Here is a 24,626-nt window from a genome sequence, read left to right as displayed (position 1 = left end):
GCGCCCGGGTTCAAATACCGTACTTCCGTTTAATTTTTTTTTTATAAAACACTTTTTTTTGTCTGCAGGTGACCGCCGGGCCCTAACCTCGCCTCACTCGCGCCCCCAAACGACTTCATTCAGACGTCGTTTTCCGCGAGAGGAGGATGAAAAAAGATGGTGATGAGGTTTGGATCCCCCGAAGACGGCAGCGCGGCCGTGGCACAGCCTCGGCACGGCGCACGGGAGCAGGCGACGCGCGTGGCCCGACAGGGCCAACCGCAATATTGACGGAAGCGGGCAAATCTCTCCGTCAGAGCGTCCTTGTGTCTCTCTCGCACGCGCGCGGCGTCACGTGGCGTCCCACGGGTGCGAGGGAGACGGAACGGCAGCAGCCCTCGGCGCACCGCAGCGCTACTTCCGCTCCGAGCGTCGAGCGTGCGGTGCAGACCCCGATTAATTTCCTCCGCCTTGTCTAAATTAAAAAATGTTGCGGCGGCGGGCTTTGGCGGCGACCTGGTTCAGGCGGCGGTGCGGAGCGCATGCGCGGGGCCCCGGCGGCCCCGCCGGCCTAGCCCAACGTTCAGTCCGCTTAGCCTGCCAGCCTGCCAGGCTTCCCCGGCACCACGCCGTCGGCGGCAATTTCGAAATATTGCGCAAGTTTGCTTTCATTTCGCGTTTCGCGGCACACACGCGCGGGCCCTCCTTTGGCGCGCAACTTGGCGCGGCACTACACTCTCGCCTCGCTCGCGGGTCAGGAAACAAAAGCCTGTTTCTTTCCCCGTCATTTGGCCGACGCCGCCGGCGCGCCGGGGCAGAGCGACGGAGAGAGGAGACATTAGGGGCGGCGAAACCCTTTTCCCGTTGGCGTGGTCGCGGACGTTGTCTTTTCACGCCGTCGGCCTTGAGCGGCGCGAAGCGCGGAGCGCGCGAAGCAGCAGGCCGCGTCCGGAACGCTCCGTCTCTCTCGCACCCCGAACGGCTCTGGCGGGACGTGCCGCGGGTGCGGGGAGAGAGAGAGAGAGAGAGAGAGAGAGAGAGAGAGAGAGAGAGAGAGAGAGAGAGAGAGAGAGAGAGAGAGAACCGAGTTCTCGCCACATCATTACCGCGGCATAATGCCCGGATTATGCAGGACATTTCGGCGTAGACAAGGAGAGGAACAGCGAGAAAAACAACGGCCGCGATGATGATGATGATGAAAGGGAAGAAGTGGCTCTGGCTCGCCCTGGCTCGCCCCGTCTCTCCGGAGGTCATTTTGCGGCAGATACTTCCAGAGCGCTGCGCTGGCGAGGCTGGCGAGGCTGGCGAAGCGCGTGGCGCGCAGCTAGCGCCTGTGATGCCGAGGGTAGGCCAGCCCGCAGCACAGCGCCGCGCGCCGCCTGGCCCGGAAGGCCTACCCTGCCATTACCATTACCATTAAGGGCTAGACCACACATGATCGTATGCCATTTCGGGCGGGCGTCCCGCGCCTTAACCAAACATTCCTTGTAAGTGTTGAAATGGTTGTTTCCATTTTCGCGGTCGGACTGCGATCTCGCCCGGAAAATGATCGTCACCCAGCGAGGAAGCCGAAATTACGTTTCCCGCCTTTCCGGGGGATTGTTTCCGGCGGCGGTGTCACGTATGACGCCTCTGCCCCTCTCTCTCCCACCCCCACCCCCTCCCCTCTCTCTTCCCTCGCGGCCAGTAAATATTTATGAAGCCCCGTAAAATATGCATACGTAATACACTGGGCGTCGTTAGGCGGCTGGGCTGTGTTCAGTGAAAGGGAAAGTGTCTTTTGTTCTCTTCCTTGTGACAGAGCCAGGCGGCCCAATACAGTCACGCAAAAAAAATCGTCTTTGTTTTTTCTAGAGGGCGGCCGGTGCATCGCGTCGGCTTGCCGTCAGCCCTTGCCGTCGCTACCCCTCGCCAGTGGGGACGGGCGACCAGCCCGCCACTGCCCGCGGAGGCGGCGCTGGCGCCATCTGTGGGCGGGGAGCGGAAGTGTTGGTGTTGGCCCAGTGGTTAGCGCGTCTGCACTGTGCTGCTCGTGACCGCGGATCGACTCCCGCGTCCCCCCATTTGCATATTTTTGTTCGTTTGTTGTTTATATATTTTTATTTCTTTCGTTAAATTTACTGAGCCCTTCTCTCTTGGTTTCCCCCATAGCGTTAGGTGTCAGGGTAATAAAAGACGTTTTATGCGTTGAGTAGTAAATATTTATTCTTCTTTTCCTCTTACAGACCTGCTCTGAATCCATCATTATCACTCTACGATTCGAGTACACATCTGACCAGGAAAAGGCTCGTTCAATCATGTTTGGAAGAAACGAAGGATTGGCACATAGCTCTCATAGCAAGTGGGGAAACTCTGGGGAAAATATTTTTTCTACGAACAAGAAGATACAGTCACACAATACAGTGGGTCCGGAGGATTAGGCCGGGACTGAGTTTTGATGCTTTCATCATAGATTAAGATATTTATAATAGTATTCCAGTACAGATAAATAGACGATAAATAGATCGTAAACAATATAGCTCTACTGCGTCTAGAGAAAACAAAAAAGACTCTGGAGCACAATCAACCATACGCAGTCTAAATATGTATTTGCTGCACTCGATAACAACAAAAAAACAAATGCGAGAGCTATGTCGCCCCACACGTCCACTAACACAGAACAAAGTAACAAACCTGTAAGGACAGCGAAAGCTTCGCACTTCACATCAACTTACGAAAATAATGGGCGTTTGCAACGCCAGGAAGCTTTTACAGCCAGTTTTGAATCTACTGAACTCTAACAACTTTACATGAACGTATGACTAGTATAAAGTTTCAAAAAATCACATTCGTTACGTTTTAGTTCGGTGAGGTTTGGAAATTCCTGACAAACAAACATTTTGAGCATCCGTTTCTGGGGCGTTTTTCATTTTGTCTGAATGTTAGGAACAAACCTCATCGCACCGAATGACATATCTTACAATTTAGCGCGCAACTAAATATACATCTAGCTCTCGGGGCAGCGCACAGTGACCCGCTAGTCTCTAACGATATTTATGGAGGACGGCAATAAAATAAATTGAATCACATGAGAGAAAATGCAAGCTGGTATCAACAAAGTGTTATTCTTCCCTTTCGACGAGGCGCGAACGTCAATACCAAAGACGAGCTTTTAAGGGAGATAAAGAAATAGAATGAAGAGGACACGACGCTCTAGTCATTTCGAGCGGGACTGACTTCGGGAAGTTGTTATGTTGAAGAACGAAGAAGAAGATAATGCACTACTAAAGGAAGATAGGAAATCGAAGCATGGAGCCAGTGTTCAGGAAGAAAGGTAACTGGTTTTCGCATGCGACAGAACAGGGAGCGGCGAGGCCGGCGGCGGGGCTGGGGGTGGGGGTGGGCCGGCGATACCCCCGGCGCCACGACGCCGGCCTCCGCAGCGCGGGGTAGCGACGCATTGCTGCGCGTTGCGCCCCTACTCCACGTCGGCGCCGGGGCTGTCGGGGCTGGCAGGGCTGCCGGGGCTGGCGGGGCTGGCGGGGGAGGGGCTGGCGTGCCGGTCATCCGGCGGCGTCGGCGGCATGGGCGGGGCGTCGTCGCCCTGGTGCAGCGTCCGGATGTGCCGCACCAGGTTGCTCTTGACGCTGAAGCCGTAGCCGCAGCGCTGGCAGACGAAGGGGCGCTCGCCAGTGTGCGTGCGCCGGTGGATCTGCAGGGACGCCTTGGAGAGGAAGGCCTTGGAGCAGAGGCCGCACCGCTTCAGGGCCGCTGCAACACACAGGGCAAACCCCTTAGACCGGCTGCTCGGCCTGGGCCATGGCCTGGGCGGCGGCCCTGGAGGCCCTGGAGGCCCTGGACAAGGCCCCGGGGCTGACGACGAGGCCGTGCAGCGTGCGCAGGTGCCGCAGCAGGTTGCTCTTGACGTTGAAGCCCTTGCGGCAGTGCCAGCAGACGTAGGGCCTCTCCCCGGTGTGTGTCCGCCGGTGGATCAGCATGGAGGCCTGGGACGGGAACGGCTTGTGGCAGACGGGGCAGTCCACCTCGCGGCAGCCGGGCGGCCGGCCTCGGCCGCGCAGCACCGCCCTGCTGTTCCAGAAGCCTGCGGCCGCGCCTGGAACGCCTAGAGCGCCTGGAACGCCCCGGGGCGTGCCGGCTAACCTCCCGGCACACCTGCTGGGCCTTAGGATTCGCACTGTAACACAGAGGCCGGCCCTGAGCGCACTGCAGCTCGCCGCCCGAGAAGCCAGGCAGGCAGGGAACCGGTTTCCTCGCGTTCACATCGTTCAACTGTTTGATTTCTTTCGCGTTTTATTTCTGTTTCTAAATACATTTTATATTAACTCAAATGTGACTGTCCGGCGCGCGCATGCAACCACACACTCGTCTACGACGTGCTGTGCCGAAGAAAAGTGCGGCCGTTCCCGGCATCCCGAAGGCCACGAGAGGAGTGTCGGTGCGACACGGGGAAGCAGGTTACAGAGAGTTCCCTGAATTCTTTATAGTACGTGGAGCGCGTGAACGCGATTGCGGGAAAAGCTTGCGAAAAGTTTGCAGCCCGCTGTGGGAAGGGGTAAGAAATCCACTGCCAAAAGGGGGAAGAGGGGAGCGCCGGGAAGCGGGGTTGGTAGCCGGGCAGAGCGGGCAGAGCGGGCATCCGCCATCACGGCACTGCACCATCGATTTGGATAGATCGATACGGTCGCCGAGCGGCCGGCGGGGCTGGCGGGGCTGGCAGCCTGTCGTATGCCGGTCGCATCGGTCGTACGGCCTCAAGTGCGTGGCAGACCGAAAAAACTTTTGTTCTCGAAAAAACTTCCTGTTTGTTTGTTTCCAGTGGACTGAATTACTGTTGTGTTTTCTTTCTTTTCCGTTCCATAAGCGTGCGGAAAATGTGTGAGTGAGTATGTGCGTGCTTGCGTGCGTGTGTGTAGGTGTGTGAGTGTGTGGTGATTTTTACTCACCGAGTTACTGATTGCGCTTGGCGGGGGCTACGATGGCCCTGTACTTATGCTTCAAGGCCTCTCGAAAAGCTGCAACACGCGTAACATGCAAGATCACACACACACGCACACAGAGGTAACAAGAAAGGTGCAGTCGAAAGCTAAACAAAAACAAAAGGTGCGACAAAGATGAGAGGAGACAGACAAGCACAGAAAAAGAGACGATTGCATTTTTTTCCGCCAGAAGGATGGAGGATTTATAGAGTAGGGCATCTAAAGCTGCTTGCTTCTGTGCTAAAGACACTCCCGTCCAAATGTGCAAGGGAGAGAGCGAAAAAAAAATTGACTACTGACACTTTGTTTTCTTTTGACAGACCGGCTGAAACATCAGTCGTTATCTCTGGCTGGCATTTATGTGCTTCTCGTTAGGGCTGCGGTAATCACACCCCTGGCAAGCCTAGGCTGCGCGCCGTCTCTCTCGCACTCATGGGGCGGCCCGAAGGCCGGGACGGGCCCGGACGGGGGTGCGAGAGAGACAGAGCGATGGGAATCACGCAGTGGATCGAAGCGTAGGCGCGGCTGAAGGGGGCCCCGCGCCGCCCCGCGGGCCTCGAACCTCGAATCGATACAGTTTTATTGGAAGCCACACTGCAGCGCAGAGGGAGAGGGTGCTCCCTCCCCCCTTCCCAAAAAACGAGGCAGCAAAAAAGACGCTGTTTTAAAAAATCGGACTAGGCGAGATGGATAAGCACATCCTTCTTCTGTCTCTGCACCTGCATAAAAAGTTGAACACACACAGAAAACAAAGACACACGTGACGTGACTAGCGGAGCGTGGTGATCGCAACAGTGCTGCCAATAAACGCCGTGGCTGTGGACAAACGAAGAACGAGCGAGCGATGCGGGGCTGGGCCCAGGCATGGCCAGCAGCAGACCCCCTTCTCCTTACCCCTGACTCGCGTGTCGAGACGATGCATTTCAGACATGACGTTGCCCGGCACAGGCCGCAAGGTGGGGTAACCTTTCAAAAGAATGACAAAAAGAAATTGGGCTTTTGTTGGCAAGTTTGCCGCCACAGTCCTCCAATATCACGACCGTCACGCGACAAAGACCGGCTGGCCCACGAACCCCACTCGATTGCGCGTTTGCGTTGTCCAGAGCGTCTTCTCCGATACTTTTATAAAGTTATTTGTCGTTTGGTGGGAATTCCGCATGGCAGGCCTCGGGGCAACAGAGAGCTACGGGACCAAGCGGGGTTCGTCGGCCGCCCTCAACAGGACAGAATCATGTACCAGGCCTCACTTACACTTGATCTGCTTGTGGCCGCTGCTGCTGCTGCCGTGGTGGCTGCCGCCGTGGTGACTGCCGCCGTGGTGGCTGCTTCCACGGTGGCTGCCTCCCTGGTAGCCAGGTCCGTGGTAGCTGTGGTGGCTGGGGCCGCGGTGGCCGTGGAGGCCGTCGGACCGGTGGTGCGCGAGGTGCGGGCTGTCGTCCCGGTGCTGGGGTTGCTGCGGCTGCTGGGGCTGCTGCGGTTGGTGGGGTCGCTGTCGGCTCTGGGGGTGCTGGGCGTGTCTGCTGGCCCTGTTGTGCACGGCCAGCTCCTCGTCGGTGTGGCTGGTCTGCAGATGCCGGGCCCACAGTGCCGGCGACGTGAACGCCTCCTTGCACACCTCGCACACGAGCTGCGCGTACGGCCCGCGGCCCGACGGCCCGGACGACGTGGCCGCGAACGCCGGCGTCGCGACGCTCGACGTGGACCCGGAGCCGGACCCGGGGCCGGACCCGGGGCCCGGGGTCCCCGCGTTAGTCCGCTCGCTGGACGTGCTGATCGACTGCGCCGACTGGCCAGACCGGTCGGAGTCGTGCTGGAAAGGCGTGTCCGTTAGAAAAATCGTTTCCGTTTCAGGCCACAGTACTCCCTCCCCCAGGGCCCCCAGGGCGTTCCCTCACCGAGGACTGGCGGCCCTTCGGCGTCCTCCTTCGCGGCCGGCGCCGCAGCTCGCCGTGCTCCTGCTCGGCGTGCCGCACCCAGTGCCCCGGGCTGAAGAAGGTCACGTTGCACAGCTCGCACTTGAGGGGCGAGAACATCATCTCCACGCTGCCGGTCTCCACCGCCTCCTGCAGACAGTTTGCAGTTTGCGTTCAAGTCAAGAAGGAGATAGATGTGTAGATTCCTGTCCGGCACATGGTGTACTCAAAGAAGGGGATGGTTCGCGGGGGTACTTACCGGCTTGACGCGCAGCTCCGCGGGCACCTCGTTAGGCTCGTGCGCGTCCTCCATGAGCGCCTCCCGCACCTCGGACTCCATGTCCCACTCGATGGGCTCCTCCTTGATCCTCATCTCGCCGACGACGAGGTTGGCCAGCGCGCCGATGCCGTCCAGGATGGTGCGCGTGTCTGCCAGGTCGTCGTCGCGGTCCCTCTCCGGCCTCTTCCTCGCCGGCTTGCTGGCGTCGGGCTTCGCCTCCTGGCTGGTGGTCTGCTTGGCGTCGTCCGGGACCTCCTCGTCGGCGGCGGCCTCGGCCGGCCGGTCGGCGGCCTTGTTGGCGTGGTCGGCGAGGCCCTCGGTTCGCTCCTCGGCACCTTCCACCTTCATGACAGTGCCGCCGACGCTCTCGGCTACCGCGGCGTCCTCGGCCTCTTGCATCCGCTCGTCCAGGACCTGCTCGGGCGCGGCGGCGGGCAAGGCGGCCAGGGAGGGCAGGCCGGCCAGCCCGTTGGTGGCGGGCGGGGCCTTCTGCAGGAGCGGCTTGGCGGATGCGGCGGCGGCCGCGGCCCGCGCCACGAGGTGGATCCGCTCCCTGCGCCTGGCCTCGCGGCGCCGCGCCTTCAGCTCGTCCTTGCTGTCGCGGTACTCCTTGACGCCGCGGCGCGACGCGAGGCGCGACGGCATCCTGGACAGCGGCGGCCTGCCGGGCCCGCGGGACCTCGGCGGTGACCTGGTCGCCTCGGCCGGGTCCTCGTGGCCCATCTCACGGCCACCGCCCCTGGCGTCCCTGGCGTCCCTGGCGTCGTGGGGCGAATGGTCGGCGGGGGCCGCCGTGGCGGCCGAGGCCGAGGCCGCGGACGCGGGGTCCATGAAGTGGCGGTGCACGGCCATGCCCGCCGCCGAGGCCGCCGCGTACTCATCGGAGCGGGGGGCGCTGCGGCGCATGTAGCCCTTCATGGCCTGCACCAGGTGGTGGGGGCGACTGCTGCTGCTGCCGTGCTGGCTGGCGCCAGGCCTCCATAGCCCGCGCACCTACACATTCAAAATAAATGGCGTCATGTTGGATCATTTTTGAAAGCGTGGCGTCAAAATCGTGTCGAAAGTAACTTTGACTGACGGACCTTGAGTATGTCGCCCGCCCTGAGCACAGCGTTGAGTTGCGAGTTCGGGACGGTGGCCTCTCCGCTGTACATGTACTTGATGAGCACGCACAGCGCGTGGTACGACACCTCCGGCGGCAGGATCACCACGACGGGCAGGTGGTTGTGCGCCACCATGGACCCGGCGCCCAGCAGCCGCTGCAAGGAAACAAACCCGTCAGGTACGGGGGCAAAAACGTGCACTTTCACTCAAATTAAAGTCTACAAGTCTGACCTGCAGGTACGTCGAACTGGCAGCCAGGACGAAGCGGTGGCCGGAGATGTGTCGGCCGTCCGCCGTGCTGAGCACCACGTCGGCGAAGGTCTCGGAGTGCAGCAGCGTGGCCACGCACGCCTGCATGTGCGCCTCGAAGCTGTGCCATTTCAGTTGGTAGCATTCAGGCTCCATTCCTGCGGTCGGACACGTCGACATTAGGTTTCGTCTTTACAGTGTGCCCACAACAGTGTGCCCGGTGACGCGGTCCAGGGCCGCGGGGTCCATGGGGGCCGCGGGGTCCCGGACGGGGCGAGGAACGGGCAGGCACTGCGCCGCGACAAGCTCGATCGATTTCCCATCGTATCGCAGAACTCGGCGAGCTGGATCGGGTGACCGCCCCTCCCACCCCGCCCCGCCCTTGGTATTTAGCGTGGGCCCGTCCGACCCACCGTCCGCGCGGCCAAACGTGAGACTATCGAAGGAGTGCTTTTTTGGGGCGCGCTCCGTGCTCCCGGTGGCTGACGCGGTGGCGGTCGACGGCGTCGTCCCCGCCCGCGGTGGCAAGGCGGCAGGGCGGCAGGGAGGCTGTGGCCGAGGGGTCGTCGCTCGCCGCGATCGGGAAAAAGGACAAGAGGGTCGCGGCGGGCCCAGATGACTTGCCGGGCGTGAAGGGACAGAAGGGACGCGCGAATCAAGGCGACGGGCGGGGTGGCGGTGGCGGGGTGCGCTGCAGGCGGGGCGGGGACGGGCGGGGCGCGGCGGGCGCGGCGGGGCGGAGGGTGCAGGTGAAGTGCGGGGGCCGGGGAAGGCCGCGGGAGGGGGCGCGGAGGGGGTTGGATCCAGGCGTGGCGGAGCGTGGCGGAGCGTGGTGCGGAGGCCAGTAGCTGGTCCTGGTCCTATTGATCCAGGGTCGATACCGGCCGTATTGAGCGCGGGCTCCTCTCTCCTCTCTGCTGCGGCTCCTGCCCCCACCCCTGCTTCCCCTGCTGCCCCTCCCCCTCCCCCTCCCCCGCAGCCGCGCTGCGGGCAGCCATGCCGCGCCATGAGTGGGCACCCGGTACCCCAAGCACAACACAGCCAACACATCAGCGCGGGGACCTGGTCGCCTGCCCCGGAAACACGAAGTGCACGGAGCAATCAGGGCAGCCAACGTCACTGTCGCTATCTCTGTCGCTCGCCACCATCAAGATGACGACGTTCTCTGAGAGCCAGGGCACTCTGCAGCTGCCCCCCCCCCTCTCCTCAGCATCCCTGCTCCTGCTGCGGGACACTCTAAATCCCGCCATGTGATGCATTCGGTTTATCTCGGTCCCGCCGTGTGGAACTATCCTGTTGCTTGCTCCCTTTCAGCAACAAACCCCTGACCCGTTGTCCCGCCTTCCAGAACTCCCTTTCCCACCCCCACCCCTTCCCCCGCGCAACAACAACAACAGCAAACGGCCTAGTACCGGACGTGGAAAGAAGTGGCACCGCACAGCTTCCCGGCTGCCCTGGGCTGCCCTGGGCTGCCCCCGCGGGGCGCCGGAGCGCTGGACCAAGGGGCGTCTCGCCTCCAGGGCTCCAGGGCTACAGCCGGAGCGGCGTAGTGAGGGCGCCGGGCGGCGCGGGGAGGGGCGGAGAGGGGCGTCGCGTCGCCAGCGTCGCCGGTGCGCGGGCTACGTCGCCCCGACTGTAGCGCGAGTCCGTTCGTTGGCGCGGATCGATGAAAACGGGGCGGCGAAATTGCTGGAAATGCTGCGCAGAAGGATTGGCAAGCCATTCCTGTTCCCGTTTTCTTTTTGTTTGCATTTTGGCGGGGATTCGAACCGCGGTTCTCGCGGGAGGCTTCGTCGGCGGTGCAGCGCAAGCGGCGCGAGGCATGAGAAATTCCCAGCAGCGCACTGTCGGACTGTCGGCCCAGTACCAGGGAAGCTGCGTCGCGGCTCCGGCACCGGGACAGGCCTCGGTTCAAATACCACGTAACACTCGGCGAGGAAAGGACTGGATTGGCGGCTTTTGCTCCACTGCCTCCCCCTTGGTACGCGCGTGACGAAGAGCAGACGAAGAGCGCGCGGCGTGAGCAGCACGCGCCACACGCGCCGCACGGCCCTGGGGACCAGCCAGCCAGCCCCCTCCCACAATAACACGCAGCGCGTACGGGGCCTCAAGCCTCGCGCGGACTTCCCCTCGAGAGGCGGGCAGCGGGCCGCGACGCCGCGACGCCGTGCACGGGCGCGGAGGATGGCCGGTGGACCACGGCTGTCCCGGCCTGCCTCACTTACCTGCGGGAGTCGCCGCGACGGCCCCTGTCTCGCGCGGCGCCAGCTTGTCCTCCTAGCCGAGGTTGTCACTGCTGCAGCCGCTGGCGACACTGGCGACGCGCACGGCCCATATGGCCGCGGCCACCAGCACGGCGACGACCACCACGTCCTGCCCCGTGAAGCGCGCCAAGCCCAAGCCCGGCAGGACAACAGGTCGACGAGGACGGTCCCAGCCCGGCCCCGCGCACCGGGCCGTCGGCCAGTCGTGTCGGCGCGGCGTGGCGGTGGCGCGCACTGCCGTGCCCGGCCTCTGGCGACGTCCTGCCGCCCTCGTGGAGGACGAGGACGCGGAGAACGGTCCGCGCGTGGTCGCGGAGCTGCGCTGCGCCGTGCTGTGCCGCGCTGTGCCCAAGCCCGCCGAGCACTGGGAGCCCTCGCCTCGTCCCGCCGTGCCGTCCCTGCTGCCGTCTGCCGAAAATCGATCAACGGTTCTTTCATTATCGATTTTGGGGGGTTAGAGCGACGCGAGCGCGCGGTGAGCGAGCGGAGCGCGGCCAGCGGCGGCGGCCCGGCGGCCAGCGGAGCGGGACCGGCGGGGGTGGCGGTGGAGGCCGCGGGGGTGGCGGCAGGGGCGGCGGGGGCGTGGCGGTGGGAGAGCACCCCGCGTGGGGCCTGGATAGCCTGGATGGGGCGGGCGCCCTATCTATCGGGACGAGGTGCTGCTTCTTGTTGATGCTGTACAGCACCAGCAGTGCAGCCTCGCGGCGGACACGGCTCTGCCAGGCCGCGCACCACACAGGCATGGCACAGTCATGGCACTGCCTCCGCACGATGTAGATCTCTAGACCTCCATCCAGCCCTCCAGCCTATCGGCTGGTTCGTCGCACGCATTGACATTGCCGCCCGTCACCTCGGCTAAGGGCTGTGCGAAGGGACGAGCGCCCGGAGGCTAGGCAGTCCCGGATGCTGGACTCTGGACCCTCCACCTCGCATTTCATTCTCACGCTCTCGAGCACCACATCGCCAATGGTTGCTGCATGACACTGCATCCCCACATTTTTCAAAAGACGCTTGGCAGTTTGCTTCTCACCCCGTTTTATTCTCAGGCACGTATACAGGAATCCATCAGCGTGCAGTGTGCGGTCCGTTTTGGCCGTTCGAAAAGCGCGCCTCGCCATGAAATTCTCATATTGTCCGTGTCAGAGAGGTTGTCTTTTATTCCGTGGATGAACTCTTGGTGAAGACGTTGGAGACGTTAGTTCTCTATTTCTCAGTCCTTTTTATCCGTTTTGACGCCTAAAGAATTTGTTATGACTATCGAAATTTGAGGTATCATCTAGCGTTGGTCAGACTGGGTCCTGTTTTCTTTTCTTCTTCTCCATCCCGTCCGCCATTGCAAGTTGCAGAAGTCGCAGACAATTTCGGTCGGCAGGAAGGATTCCTGCTATTTTCTGCCCTGAAAGTAGAGAAATACCCAACAGATCATCATGTCAGGCTGGAGAGCAGCAGGTCTTACGTAAGTACTTGTGATTGTTTTGAGTGAACAAATGTTAAGTGAGATACCCACGATTAAAGAAGGCTTGTCTTGTGCCTTTTTAACCTTGATGGACAGACACCCTGTGGAATTTTTGGCTCCCACATTTCATGGCTGTCCTCATTATATGTGTGGTCATCGGAAGACGCTAGTGTGTAATTGAATTTGTTGTTTTTCTCCGGATTGAGTCAATCACTGTGAACAACTTTGTTGTGTGCTTGGTGAGGTTTCAGCAAGTCTGCATGGAAGTGCTGCCAGATCTATCCTGAGACTTTCATTGTTCTCTTGCCCTCTTCCAGCTACATTCGGTACTCCAACATCGCCGCCAAGCTGGTGAGGGAAGCCCTGAAGCCCGAACTGCGTGCTGCCGCCACCAAGCGTGACGACTCATCCGTCAGAATGACACCTTGGAAGGACGGAAAGCCCAACAGTACGTAACGTCATCTCGAATAATTCCTGTCAAGTTGTTAGTTCACCAAGGGTTAGTGGTGGACAGCCAACGGAGAAATACTGATCTAATGTTTTTCCTACCGTCATTCATTTTATTATAGAGCCTGAATAAGTCACTGGATGACACAGTATGTAACTGTTTTAAGAGTGCTGTGTGACGAATTAATGTCTTGGTTTTCATTAAATGCTATCATAGTGTTGACATCAAAATAATGTATTTGGAGTAACTTCTAACAATCTTTTTTTTCCCTTGTCGTTTGTGATATTATTGCCTTGCCTTTTTTAAAAACTGTTTTATTTTGTATCATTTTTACATCCATTAACAGAAGTGCCTGGCATGATTGCTCTGTGTACTAATGATTCATAAATGATAATATTTCTTTGGCTCATGTCTGTTTTATCTTGTTGCAGAAGGAGCCACAATTCCTGGTGCTGAGTGAAAATATGGATCCATCTTAAAATAGGTTAGCTGCTATGTACACCTTGGGTTCATCTGAGCCTTCTGTTCACAATGTCAATGTTAATACAAGTTACAGAAAATATATACATAAAAATCATTCATTGTAATTGTATTTCCTGTTGGCTCTTGACTGCAGTGTAATTTTGTAGTAAGGGTATTTTCAAAAAAAAAAAAAAAGTAAACACCCTTACATGTAAATAAACAGTTGCATTTTATTTTAACATTATAATTTTTGTTCCTATGGGTAATAGGGCCCAACATGATCACTTCATTGTGCCCCCAGAGAGTCATACCATCAGTGCCAGCCTTCCAATTAAAAATAAATAGCTATGGTAACAGTTCAGTCAGTTCAGTCCATATTGAAAATCTAAGCTATCTGCTTGGTACAAGTTGAATTGGTCCACCACCATACAAGTCCATCACCATTTGATCCATGGGTTCTTTGCAACAGCAAAACAGATAATTTAAGCAAAAGGTTGAGAAGTTCATTCTGCTAATCGCTTTGGAACACCAGAGGGAGATAACAGGTGTTGACTGCTATCTGTCAGTTGCTTTGGCCCCTCTCCAACACGTGTGTTGATCACAAACTTCAGCAAACCTTCCTCATGCCTGACCACACCCATTTTCTCAATTGCAGCAATTGTCTCCTGAAAATTTAAAAAGAAAAAAGAAAATTGCATTTCAGTTAACGGTTGAGTACCATTCAAATGCCTTGAATCCTTGGCATGCATATGCATACATACTTGAACATTAGCTGGAGGCACTGGAAGGCCTTGAATAATGTTCTTTGAATTGTGACCAGGAAAGAAGTGGTTGACTAAAGCTATAGTCTCTGCCACAGCCGACTCCAATAAATACAGGCAAGCATTTGGACCAGCATCAAATGTATAGGCGACCTTTGTTGACTTCTTGGCCTTATTGAAGCAATGAATGAAGTCAACAATGGCATGAGAGACATCATTCATATACACTGCTGGTGGATAAGTGTCCAATGCCACAGCGTGAAACTGATTGCTATCTTTCATAGTTATCTCAGCAAATGTGTTGAAGTCTTTTGAGATAATTGCCTGAAACAGAAAATTATCAATGGTGATAGTGGTGGGGATTTTAAACCTTGTCCAGCGAGAACTCCATTACCTTCTCAATATCTTTTACTCTCTGAGGAACACAGTATGTGATTCGATGCTTCAAAAGTTCACTTGTTAGAACTGATCGCTGCATGCCAGATGTACTGCTAACTTTCTTCTTCTTGTCATTTACCTGTTAAAATTAATGAGAATTAGAAGAAAACTAGCGTATAAAAAAATTTATGACCAATATTGAAATTGATCGGAAGCCTTACAACAAGAATAATGACTCTCATTTCAGGCCAATGAGTTTCTGGCACAACTTGTGTTGCAATGGAATCTGAACCATCAGGTGCAGAACCCATATGCCATCTGACGAATCCACCTGCCAAACTACGGCAGGCACTTCCAGAGCCTTGACGTGCAATTTGGGATACGTCTCCTTTCACACTATATAACTGTGCAAGGGTATAAACTGCAACCAAATTGACATTATTTGACATTTTGATCCAAGTTGAGAATTTTTTGCTGAAACTCTAAAATCTTACCGAAGCATGCATAACCAGCAGCTGATGATGCAAGACCAGCTGCTGTAGGAAAATTATTTTCTGAACATACATGAATGTGCCATTTGAGAAGATCTTTATTGGCGCCATCTCGCTCAGCTCGTCTCTGAACTGCAATAAAAACGATTTGATTTTAAAATAAAAATAACTTGCAGTAGTAAAAGGAACGGAAGAGCGTCACCTTCTCTCAGGCAAGTCAGCAAACGTTCATTGTCAAAGGATTCCTCTCTGAAAACGAAAAAAGAGAGGCATCTGAGATAAGACACACCTTGGACCCCATTAACAAGTATAATGGTACAGTTCAGATCAGAAATCAGCATACTGAATTGCAAATGGGTGGCTTCAGAAGTACATGTGAAAAATATTTTAGAGCTATTTAGACTAGAAGTATGCTTACTTTCCATTCAGCCAAATACAGTTCTTCTTAAAATTTGGACTGGCCATTATGGTTGTTTTGGCATGCATCTTTGAAGTGAAAACACAAATCAATCAATCCAGAGGTAAAATGAAAAGGAAAGCAAAAAATATATTAAACATCTCAGGGAAATCCAAACAGCGAATCCTTCACAATTAAATTGCATTAAAATTGAAAACTTAAACTTACTTGTTCCATGGAAAGAGTTCCACTCAAGGAATCATTGGTAGGAACAATGAGGACCTCATCTCGCTTGCCCCCTGAAAACAAGAAAAAATGCTTTTCTGTAGTGGCACCTAAAAAAACAAAAAACACCCAAGTGCAGAGAAACTACTTACAATATTTTATAACAGCAATATTAACTGGTGCAATGCAAGTAACGACATGCATTTCAAATGATTTCAAGTAGCAAACTTGAAGAGAGAAGGAATTTGTTCTTCCTAAAAGCACGTCACAAGTCAAGAAGCCTGCTCTGAACACTGAATGAATTTTCACTCTCAACTTTCACGCCGGCCCCGGTAGTCCCGGCGCGGTGCGGTGGCCCGCATACCCTGAATACCCCCCCCCCCCCCCCGTCCCTTTCCAACAGCAAGTCAATATGAGAAATCAATGCTTCAAAAACAGCGCGGGAAGGCGGGCGTACTACGACTGCCAGAAAGAACACAAATACTTTTTCTACAAAAATAGAACAAAAATTGGGAAAAAAAAAGGAAGCAAGTATATTTTGAGTTCAAATAACATATGATCATGAGAACTGGAAAACGTACAAATCAAAACAATTGTATTAAAAATTGGAATTCTCAGAAAATTCTATTAAAAGTAAATTTTAGGTCTTTGTCTGGTTGGTTGATTGTCGAGTTCAGGTTCTTGCAATCAAGGATCTCCTCTGAAGTCCAACTGACAACACAGCTGCTAACCACCTGAAATACCAATGGAGCATCAGCATCATATATTGTGGCCAGTCCTGGAGGTTGTTTTTCACAAGAGAAGAACCCGTACCCTCAATAGAAGCAACAATAGCTGCTGCTCAGCAAGGTGACGAGCTACACACGAACGAGATCCAAAGCCAAATGGTAATACAAGGAAAGGATTATCCTTAACTTGCACAGGACTGCCTTTTATCCACCTCTCAGGGATGAAATCGTTAGGTCGTACAAAATGTTTTTGGAGACGACATGCAGTTTGATTCTCGGTTACTATTGTGGTCTGGAAAATTCAATACAATGGTTAAATCCACTTTCACACAACATACCAATTTCATAGTACACATTTCAAACTCACTCCTTTCGGTATGTGGTACCCAGACAATACAATGTCCTGTGTTGCTGTTCTACCATAACCAGGGAGCAAAGGATTCATTCTGAACACTTCCTTCAGAACAGCCCTGGCATAAGATGCATCCTCTAGGGTTTTATCAGTAATGGGATCAGTGGGTGACATAAGAATCCTCTGAGATTCAAGTCTAAGCATATTTTGGACTCTTTCATTTTTTGCCAAATGATAGAGTGCAAATGATGCTGTGTATGCAGTCTAGAAAACAAAGTTAAAAATACTTCCAGTAAAACGATGTTAGCAAAACACCTTTATCCTTAATAGAAATTGTGATGAGCAAATTATACTTACATTCTCAACACCAGCGAGAAGCAAATTCACGGATATTCTGACAGCATCTTTGTAGTTCAAATTAGATGATGTCAGGAGAAATTCAATTAGAGAGGGGACAGCACTTTCAGATTTTTTCATATTTCTTTGGTATAAAGACTTGGCCTTTTCTTGAACCAATTCCACTGACACCCTGAGGGTAATTTTAAGGATTTAAAAATTATGAATGAACTTGTTATTTCATTGACCTTGTTGAAATAGAGAAAAACAAAAATACAAAAACTTACTTTTCTATGAGCAACATAGCTTTCTCAAATTTTTTCCAGAGGGAAGGGACATCCTTGGGGTTTGACGGCAGCTTGTCAAATAAACACAGCAAACGATTTGAAGTCAAGACAGCTTCCATTACATGAGAAGACAAAGAATCAGGTTTCATTTCCTTTGATGAGAAGCAGTCAATTTTTTTATCAAATGCAGCTAGCAAAGTTACTGAAAGTATATGAAAAAATTACAAAACTAAGAATGAAATATGATTAGAATATGGACAAACAGAACCAATAAGACTCACATTGTAGGGATAGCCTTAATAATTCTGGAAGGAAGTCATCTATGTTTTGTGATGTGCGGAACGTAACAAAGTCCTTTATCGCCTTATCAGCTACTGGTAAATAAGCACTTTGAAGCTGTGGAGAACTAAAATCCTGGAATTCTTTACGCAGCTTCAACCAATCTTCGCCATTCCTAAAATTAAGGATAATTAACGGAACAATCTATAATCAACTTTTAATAGGAGAATAAAAATATAGGAAACGTACACAGGAAGTAATGCATTGGGGTGATTCTTTTGCAATTCTATGATAGGCAGATGACTTTGTGCTTGAGGAACATTATTTTCAGACAGAAACAGGTGTTCCATATCGTTGTGATGAAAGATCGATACAACAAAATTACCAGGCTTTATTTCTTCTCTTACAATGGGGCCATATTTTAAGTACTTTTGGAAAGCAGCTCTGTGCCGTTTGGCACTGTAAACCCCTTTATACAGAGAACAAAACAAGCATAAGTTTACAGAAAAATAAAAACAAAAGATAGTACTGAAAATTCTTTTAGTTACCAAATAGATACAGGTACGACGTTCCGATCCATGGAAGAGAATTAGGTCCAGGAATTTCATGGAATTTTTTTACTCTTTGCTCCACATTAGCTCTTCTCGGATCTTCTGCTAGACTAACACTTGTTCTTACACTGGTCAATGATTGAAAGCAGTGACATGGGAGCTTTTGACTAACTAATCTCAGTGAAGTTGAAAAGTTCATGATTGCAGGCAGACCTTTTAAAACAGGCGAAAAGAACAATTTGTATTTTCTAACAATAGGTGAAGACGCTGAGACTTTTCCTGGAATATTATTGAGATGTCAACCGCTGTGCTGTCAACATTGGCGAAAATAGACATAAGCGTTGTTGCAGTCCCTCGATCTGTTCCAATCTGTTCTCGTACTACTACTTCTTGAGGGGTTAGGTTATGGGGTATTTTGTGCACACGATCCGACATGAACACTACCAGACCCAGAGAATCACAATATCAGCTATGTGAAAAGAGTGGCTTTGAGTCCTTGGTCTTAAACATCAAAATAAAATATGAACGACCAAAATAATGGTATTTTCTCTCACCGATTTAAACTTTGGCGGGTCTTTACGTCAGTGAGTACCAATACCAACATCAAAAAAATGAAATTTTCTTTGGATTTTTTTGCAGGACACATTAGAATACATGTGGCTTACTTTGTATATTTTGGATTGAAAATAAGATTATTTTGAAGGTTCGAGTGGTTTGAGCTCCGGAACCCTGTTTCGATTAGACATAGACCATGTAATGCTGGTCATATGGAATTTTCACAGCCATACACAACAAGCAGAAGATTAGTCAACAAATTGGAAAATTGTTCCAATATGGCGAATTAAGGTTAAGAAATACTGAAAGCACTTAGCAGCGTTTGCAATGATTTTATGTATGATTATATCATCCTGGTGAAGTTTAGAAGGAGTCAGCATAACCTGTAAGTGTTTAGATGATGACATGGAGGCGAATGGACTAACATCCTTAGGCCATGGTGATTTTGAAATGAGCAGTCGTGACAGGACGAAAGTATGTTTTGGTTTATGTACAGACGACACACTTTATTTTAACCATCCGACTTCTTTCCAAATCCGTGTCAAAAAAAAAAAAAAAAGAATTGATACTACCCGGACTTATGTACCCCGTTAACCACCAAAACTCAACTCGCAAGAAAGTAGTTAAATATGCGGACCTATGGGGATTGTGTCACACTTTTTTTGTTTTGTTTTTTGTTTATTGACGCAATTGGATAGGATGTTGTCTTAACACCCAATTTATAAACTGCAATATTTCATGTGTTGGTGTTTTTCCAGTGACATTCTCATCATTTGCCAGAGAAGTTTTGTCAGTAAGTTATGGCTTGTTTTAAATTGCAGGACTGAAAGCTCCAGAGAGCACTTATGCTGGCAATCAGTGTCTTCTGCTTATGCACACAATCAATTGATCAGAGGCTGAATATTGAAAGACTGGAGAAATTAATCCATGGAGGTAAGTTCTTTCTCTGTTCATAATTTCCTTTGACGTTGTGTTAAGGTTAGTTCTTCCATATGCACTTGCATAATGCATTACCTTTAATTGTAGCAGGGAAATGATGGCGATGAAAACGCATTATTACTAGATGGCCCCCACTGCAAACCACATACTATGTGCAGGGGAATCCTGAACCACTGGCAAAGAGGCTCCAGCATGATGGCTTGCGATTCTCCGTGCCAACTATCTTCTGATAAACCTTACGATTCATCAAATGATTTGTCATCCTGGTCAGAGCCTCCTGCAATTAAACCTCCTCCAGAGTTTCAAGATTCGTCACCATACTCAAGCACACCACAAGATTCTCCCCTTACGTCTCCGCAGGTCACTTTAGGAAGGTCTGTGCGACCTCATGCTTCAGCTATTGCGCCTGCAAGATTGACCCCTGCCCGCCTACATCCAGGCGTTCCTAAGTGGCTAGAGAAAATGGCTGTGAAAATGGTGACTCAAGTAAGCCTTGTAATTGTTTTCATTGTTCGGGTGTTGTCCTCAAAGTCAGAGTTTTGCATAAGATTATATTTTTTTGTTTTCAGGTGCTGGAGGAAGCACTTTTGGTCTCCAGTGAAGTTTCTTGGTCTATTCATTGTTCTGAGGACTGTCATCCGCGTAGTAAAAGTGATGGAAAACAACCTCTCACATCCGATGGACAACCGTCTCTAGGTTTCCGTTATTGTTGGACTCCTGAGCTGCCATACTTACTGTGTCGACCAGCCTCTCGGAGCTCTCTTTCTTCAAGACTGTCTAGTTCCCACAATTCATTATCAGTCCCTGCTGCAAACAGAGTAGACGATTCAAGCTTCATTACTTCAGCTATGTCTCATGAGGTATTATCTACTGGTGATATTTGTGACATGTACAATGTCCCAGTAGACTGTGATGTGTATGCTGTGCCTGTTGACATGGTCAGAGCCCCAGTTCCCATCCCACCTCAAAGGCAAAAGCGTCAAAGACATCAAAGAAGAAAGCGGAAACAGATGGAAAAATCTGAAGTAGAACCCAGCAAAAGCAGAACACTTTCTAGTCGCACCACCATCCAGCCTAGAGTTCTTTTACCAGAACAATCTGTCCAAAGGAGACATAGCAGGCCAGGGCGATCCGCAAGTATGGAGTGTGCGACTCCTGGAGAGCCAATTCATATGACACTTGCTGAAGTCAGACGGTACTTAAGTTCTCTGTATTCGAGCTCTAGTGATTCATCAGACTATCGAAAGAAGCCTAATAACTGCTTGCAATCCCATCGTTTATCAACTCTATCAAAGTCCAAAAATTCTGATGGAACCATGTCAATAGAGAACATTGAAGAAAATCTTAGTGTAACATACAACAATCCAGTCTTGAAATCTCAAAAAAAAAGTACTTTCAGTATTAATGTCAGAAATAAGAAAAGTAAAGGAAGCTCTGACACATTGGATTTAGCCAGTCCTGAAGGATCAGATTGTATGTTAATTCCTGAAGGAAAACCTAAACGGGGCATGAGTTTTTCCTCTACTTTGAAGCAGACATTTTGCAATATGTTCCGGATTCGGCGTCTTATCTCACCTGAGCATACATCTAGAAGACGAAGGACTATTGGTGGTGATGATGATGGTCATGATCCTGGTGATACTAGCACAAATAACACTTCATCTCATCAAAAGGTATGTGCTTTCAAAATGTCCACTAACTCATATGTTTCAACTGCAACTGTTATGATTTTCTTCTGTTCCGCAGGCTCGTTTTTCAACCAGAGCTTTACCACCTCTTCCTGCACGGGATGGCACATTAAAAGAGATAGTAACAGATGAAGTAGCTCAAACAGTTCCGGATGACTCTGTAGATGATGATGAGCCCAGTGTAGATTTTGCATCCAGTATTGAAAAAGTCAAAGATGTAGGTAGAATTCAATTAATTGATTCACCGATTTTCAGTAATTCCATGGATCTTATCCCCCTGAATAAAATGTGATTTTTTTTAACAGTATGGCTGGTACTGGGGCCCGATATCTGGAGAGGCTGCTGAGAAAATTCTATCAAATGAACCTGATGGATCTTTTATCGTCCGAGACTCAAGTGATGACCACTATATATTTTCACTTACCTTTAAATTAAACAGCTGTGTACGGCACGTTCGCATTGAGCAAGACCAAGGTATTTTTCTGGGTGTGTGCTTTGTGAATATTTGCCTTAACATGTTGTGAATACTTAGGATGTTAATTTGTTCAGGTAACTTCAGTTTTGGAAGCTGTACAAAGTTCAAAAGTCATACTATAGTTGACTTTATTGAAAACGCTGTAGAGCATTCACGGTCAGGCAGATACCTCTTCTTTTTACATCGTCGACCTGTTCTTGGGCCGATGAGAGTTCAATTACTTCATCCTGTCTCACGGTTCAAGCAGGTGCAAAGCCTGCAACACATGTGCAGGTATGGTTTACAATTATCATCAACACCCTGGACATGTTGATGGTATATCTAAGTTTCTCATTATTTTTGTCTTTATTTCAGATTTGTTATTCTGAAAGTTGTGCGACGAGATTTAATTTCCTCTCTTCCTCTTCCACGAAGAGTAATTGACTATTTGAGCTCGCCTCATTACTATTCTGAACAGCTCGCGGAGGAGGAGCAGAATGGCCCCCCATCATCCCCCTCATCAGTTGCTGAGGAACATGGTCTATACCCATACGTGGGTAACCTGTGAGGTTTTCTTTTTTTTTCATGTTTTGTGATTGCAACTTGATTGCTATGTGCTTTTGCAACAGTCATAAAAGAGGAAATTTTGCTTTGGACTGCTTTGTTGTATGATGTAATGTTTTAGTCTTTTCCTCAAATGTCCTGTTATGTGAACAACTCATGTCATCTACCAGGGAGAGAGGGTAACGCACAGGAAGCGTATCATAATATTAAATGGAAGTATCTAGACATACAATAGCTGGATAATTTATTTATATGTGGGTATTAATTATAGAGTGTGCTTCACGTGAAGCATGTTTATCTCTTGTAGTTCAAGCCCACCTTTTATTTTACCTCTAATTATCCAATCAGTTGGTATGCTTCTCAGTATCTACATAGTCTGAAAATAAATTTGAACTTTTCTCAACTTAAGGGATTGAGCTCGAAGAGGAGTGTGGACGTCCTGCAAATCATAATACAACAGTTTATTAGACTCATTAGTGGAAATCTCTCTTGTATTATTTCAGGAGAACCAATCTTTAGGGCATTTGGCTGAAGTGGGCAGTGTATATCTCTGCATATACAGGCAATTTGTCTGATCTGATGCCATTCTGTTTGATTTAAGCTAGCTGAGTACTTCTGTTGTGATCCAAGCTTTTCACTGTTCTTTGCAATGCATTACTTCCTTAAGGATTCATTCTTTCTTCAACTGCATGTTTTACAAACAACCACCCTAACTGTTTTTGTTTCTAGTCTTGTCTTATTGTACTTGTTCTGTAATTGTTCATATTTATTACTAATTACGAATGAAACCTCACAATGAGAGTGGTCCCACCCCTCTTCTACTAGTGTAGCTTTATTATTAGATAGACTTTTGCACAATCATAAAAGTTAAAGTATACGCTCATTTTGTCTCCAGTGCCATTTTCATTTAATGTGTTCAGTTGAAAATGTGTTGCTGTCCTACCAGTGGCATAGGTTATTTTCAAGTTCTCAAGGCCTGAAAAGATAATTATCTAGATTTGTTTGCTTAAAGTAGATAAATGGACTCTTTGAATTATGTTAAATTGATTTTGAGAAGTACTTTTGATGTGTGTAAAACCTTGTCTTCTGTAACTACTCAACCATTGTTAAAACAGTACAGCGACAAGAACTGAGTAATTTATATATCTTTACTTGTTATGAAGTGGTGTAGAACAGGGATTTTAGACTTAACAATTTTAATGTAAATGTGTTATGGTAACTGTGTCTCCTTTCCTAGAAGCAAATTTTTTTGTACTTGGCAAGTTTTTATTAAGTGCGCCTCAACATAATGATTGTTTTACTTTCAAATAGTATTTAATATTTATTTCCTGTGATTCTGATTGGTATACAGTATTCTCTTCTGTGTATCTAATATGTGTGGTCATGTAAGGCTGATTGTTATCTAAGTACGTTTTTGGAAAAAGAAAAATGTCCGTCTGAATTTTGATAAATGTTCTGGTTGAATAATTGGGCACTATTTCATGATTGATTATGTACTGTCATACAATCTAGGCTCAGTATTGAAATTTTTGTGTGTGTTTGTATGGCTCATTGGCTGCGGTTTGAATGTATGAAGATTGATCCTTGGTATCGAGCCTGACTCATTAAGTTCTAACAAGAGGAAGGCTTCCTCATGGCCCCACCTTGATTTTGTAAATAATCCTCTTAATTTAAAATGCAATGTCCAATCTATTGAACATAAGTTTGTTACTATGTTGTCTGCTTTTAGTTTTTATATTTTATTTATGGATAGTTTCAATTTATTCTTTGGGGACTTCATCCCTACTCAAAGACCAAAGCTGTATGTGATTTAAATTGTTTCTTTTCTCCTTTGTTGGGTTTTCTTTAGCCACACCTTGGTTTTCTATCTATTGTGGAGCTTTAAGGTGACTAAGACTAGAGTTTAGGCCACTACAGATACCACTGCATTTTATTTTGTGTCCTTGTGTGTGTGTGTGTGTGTATGTGGGTATGCGCGTGTTTCTCTCTCTCAGTGACAAATGGTTTCATGTCCTACTGAAGTTAATCTAGTGCAATGTTATTTTCTTCCAGGCTAACTTGCTCTCTTGATATTAAATCCAAATATGCCAGTTTGTGTAATTCTATCTACTTTGTAGTTAAGAATAAAGGCAGTGGCAGTGAAGCAAATATATCTGATTGTTTTATAAATGCGTCAAACCTGAATTGTTCAGTTTCACTTTTGAGAAGATTCAAACTGCATACATTCCTATTCGGGAATAATTCATATCAATGGGTGGTTGTGCTCCAATGTTGGCATTGGTTCCGAACATTTAATGGAGCGTCCCACAGCATTTGTGTGTTTCTGTTCCACAACCAGCTCAGCAATACCATCTTCAAAATCATGAAAGATTGGATTTGGAGAGTCAAATTCACTCTCAATGTACTCATCTTCATAAAGCCACTTTTCATCAGTGCTTTCATCTTCAAAGAAATTGAAGCCTGTACAAGCAAATTAAACGACAGGGGTAAGTGTTTCTCCAACAGCCTAC

General features: G+C 50.0%; 5 protein-coding genes across 8 annotated transcripts; 2 read left to right on the top strand and 3 right to left on the bottom strand.

Moving 5' to 3' along the window:
• Window positions 1–2,745: 2,745 nt before the first annotated feature.
• Window positions 2,746–10,936, bottom strand: LOC117639847 (zinc finger and BTB domain-containing protein 17). Its single transcript, XM_034375790.1, has 11 exons — window positions 10,727–10,936; window positions 8,484–8,659; window positions 8,231–8,407; window positions 7,877–8,141; window positions 7,128–7,573; window positions 6,851–7,018; window positions 6,703–6,765; window positions 6,207–6,615; window positions 5,850–5,921; window positions 3,508–3,729; window positions 2,746–2,780 (listed from the first exon to the last, which is right to left on the bottom strand). The coding sequence occupies exons 2-11, from the start codon at window positions 8,655–8,657 to the stop codon at window positions 2,746–2,748; spliced, it is 2,031 nt and encodes a 676-aa protein (XP_034231681.1). The 5' UTR covers window positions 8,658–8,659; window positions 10,727–10,936.
• Window positions 10,937–12,059: 1,123 nt separating this feature from the next.
• LOC117640527 (protein stunted-like) lies at window positions 12,060–13,246 on the top strand. Of its 2 annotated transcripts, XM_034377052.1 has the most exons (4): window positions 12,060–12,221; window positions 12,539–12,669; window positions 12,791–12,817; window positions 13,101–13,246. In XM_034377052.1, exons 1-3 carry the CDS (start codon window positions 12,193–12,195, stop codon window positions 12,799–12,801), a joined length of 171 nt encoding a protein of 56 aa, XP_034232943.1. In that variant the 5' UTR covers window positions 12,060–12,192; the 3' UTR covers window positions 12,802–12,817; window positions 13,101–13,246. The 2 variants fall into 2 exon arrangements, with proteins under 2 accessions (XP_034232943.1, XP_034232942.1); XM_034377051.1 differs by lacking the exon at window positions 12,791–12,817.
• Window positions 13,247–13,336: 90 nt separating this feature from the next.
• On the bottom strand, window positions 13,337–15,748 carry LOC117640526 (diphosphomevalonate decarboxylase). Its single transcript, XM_034377050.1, has 9 exons — window positions 15,536–15,748; window positions 15,387–15,457; window positions 15,180–15,247; window positions 14,964–15,010; window positions 14,765–14,893; window positions 14,492–14,691; window positions 14,287–14,409; window positions 13,893–14,216; window positions 13,337–13,796 (listed from the first exon to the last, which is right to left on the bottom strand). The coding sequence occupies exons 1-9, from the start codon at window positions 15,585–15,587 to the stop codon at window positions 13,635–13,637; spliced, it is 1,176 nt and encodes a 391-aa protein (XP_034232941.1). The 5' UTR covers window positions 15,588–15,748; the 3' UTR covers window positions 13,337–13,634.
• Window positions 15,749–15,892: 144 nt separating this feature from the next.
• On the bottom strand, window positions 15,893–18,564 carry LOC117640519 (cytochrome P450 302a1, mitochondrial-like). Of its 2 annotated transcripts, none has more exons than XM_034377041.1 (9): window positions 18,471–18,564; window positions 17,914–18,129; window positions 17,615–17,834; window positions 17,368–17,540; window positions 17,087–17,288; window positions 16,821–16,992; window positions 16,479–16,727; window positions 16,197–16,403; window positions 15,893–16,117 (listed from the first exon to the last, which is right to left on the bottom strand). In XM_034377041.1, exons 2-9 carry the CDS (start codon window positions 18,113–18,115, stop codon window positions 15,998–16,000), a joined length of 1,545 nt encoding a protein of 514 aa, XP_034232932.1. In that variant the 5' UTR covers window positions 18,116–18,129; window positions 18,471–18,564; the 3' UTR covers window positions 15,893–15,997. The 2 variants fall into 2 exon arrangements, with proteins under 2 accessions (XP_034232932.1, XP_034232933.1); XM_034377042.1 differs by lacking the exon at window positions 18,471–18,564 and adding an exon at window positions 18,220–18,463.
• Window positions 18,565–18,618: 54 nt separating this feature from the next.
• LOC117640518 lies at window positions 18,619–24,603 on the top strand. Of its 2 annotated transcripts, none has more exons than XM_034377040.1 (8): window positions 18,619–18,856; window positions 19,293–19,404; window positions 19,501–19,896; window positions 19,980–21,083; window positions 21,157–21,315; window positions 21,404–21,572; window positions 21,648–21,846; window positions 21,928–24,603. In XM_034377040.1, exons 2-8 carry the CDS (start codon window positions 19,399–19,401, stop codon window positions 22,118–22,120), a joined length of 2,226 nt encoding a protein of 741 aa, XP_034232931.1. In that variant the 5' UTR covers window positions 18,619–18,856; window positions 19,293–19,398; the 3' UTR covers window positions 22,121–24,603. The 2 variants fall into 2 exon arrangements, with proteins under 2 accessions (XP_034232931.1, XP_034232930.1); XM_034377039.1 differs by having other exon boundaries at window positions 18,621–18,856; window positions 19,498–19,896.
• Window positions 24,604–24,626: the final 23 nt, after the last annotated feature.

This window comes from Thrips palmi, unplaced genomic scaffold (genome assembly GCF_012932325.1).
Source record: "Thrips palmi isolate BJ-2018 unplaced genomic scaffold, TpBJ-2018v1 HiC_scaffold_12, whole genome shotgun sequence".
Classification (NCBI taxonomy): domain Eukaryota; kingdom Metazoa; phylum Arthropoda; class Insecta; order Thysanoptera; family Thripidae; genus Thrips; species Thrips palmi.
Note: the sequence above shows the minus strand (reverse complement) of the source record. Positions and strands in the feature narration are given on the sequence as shown.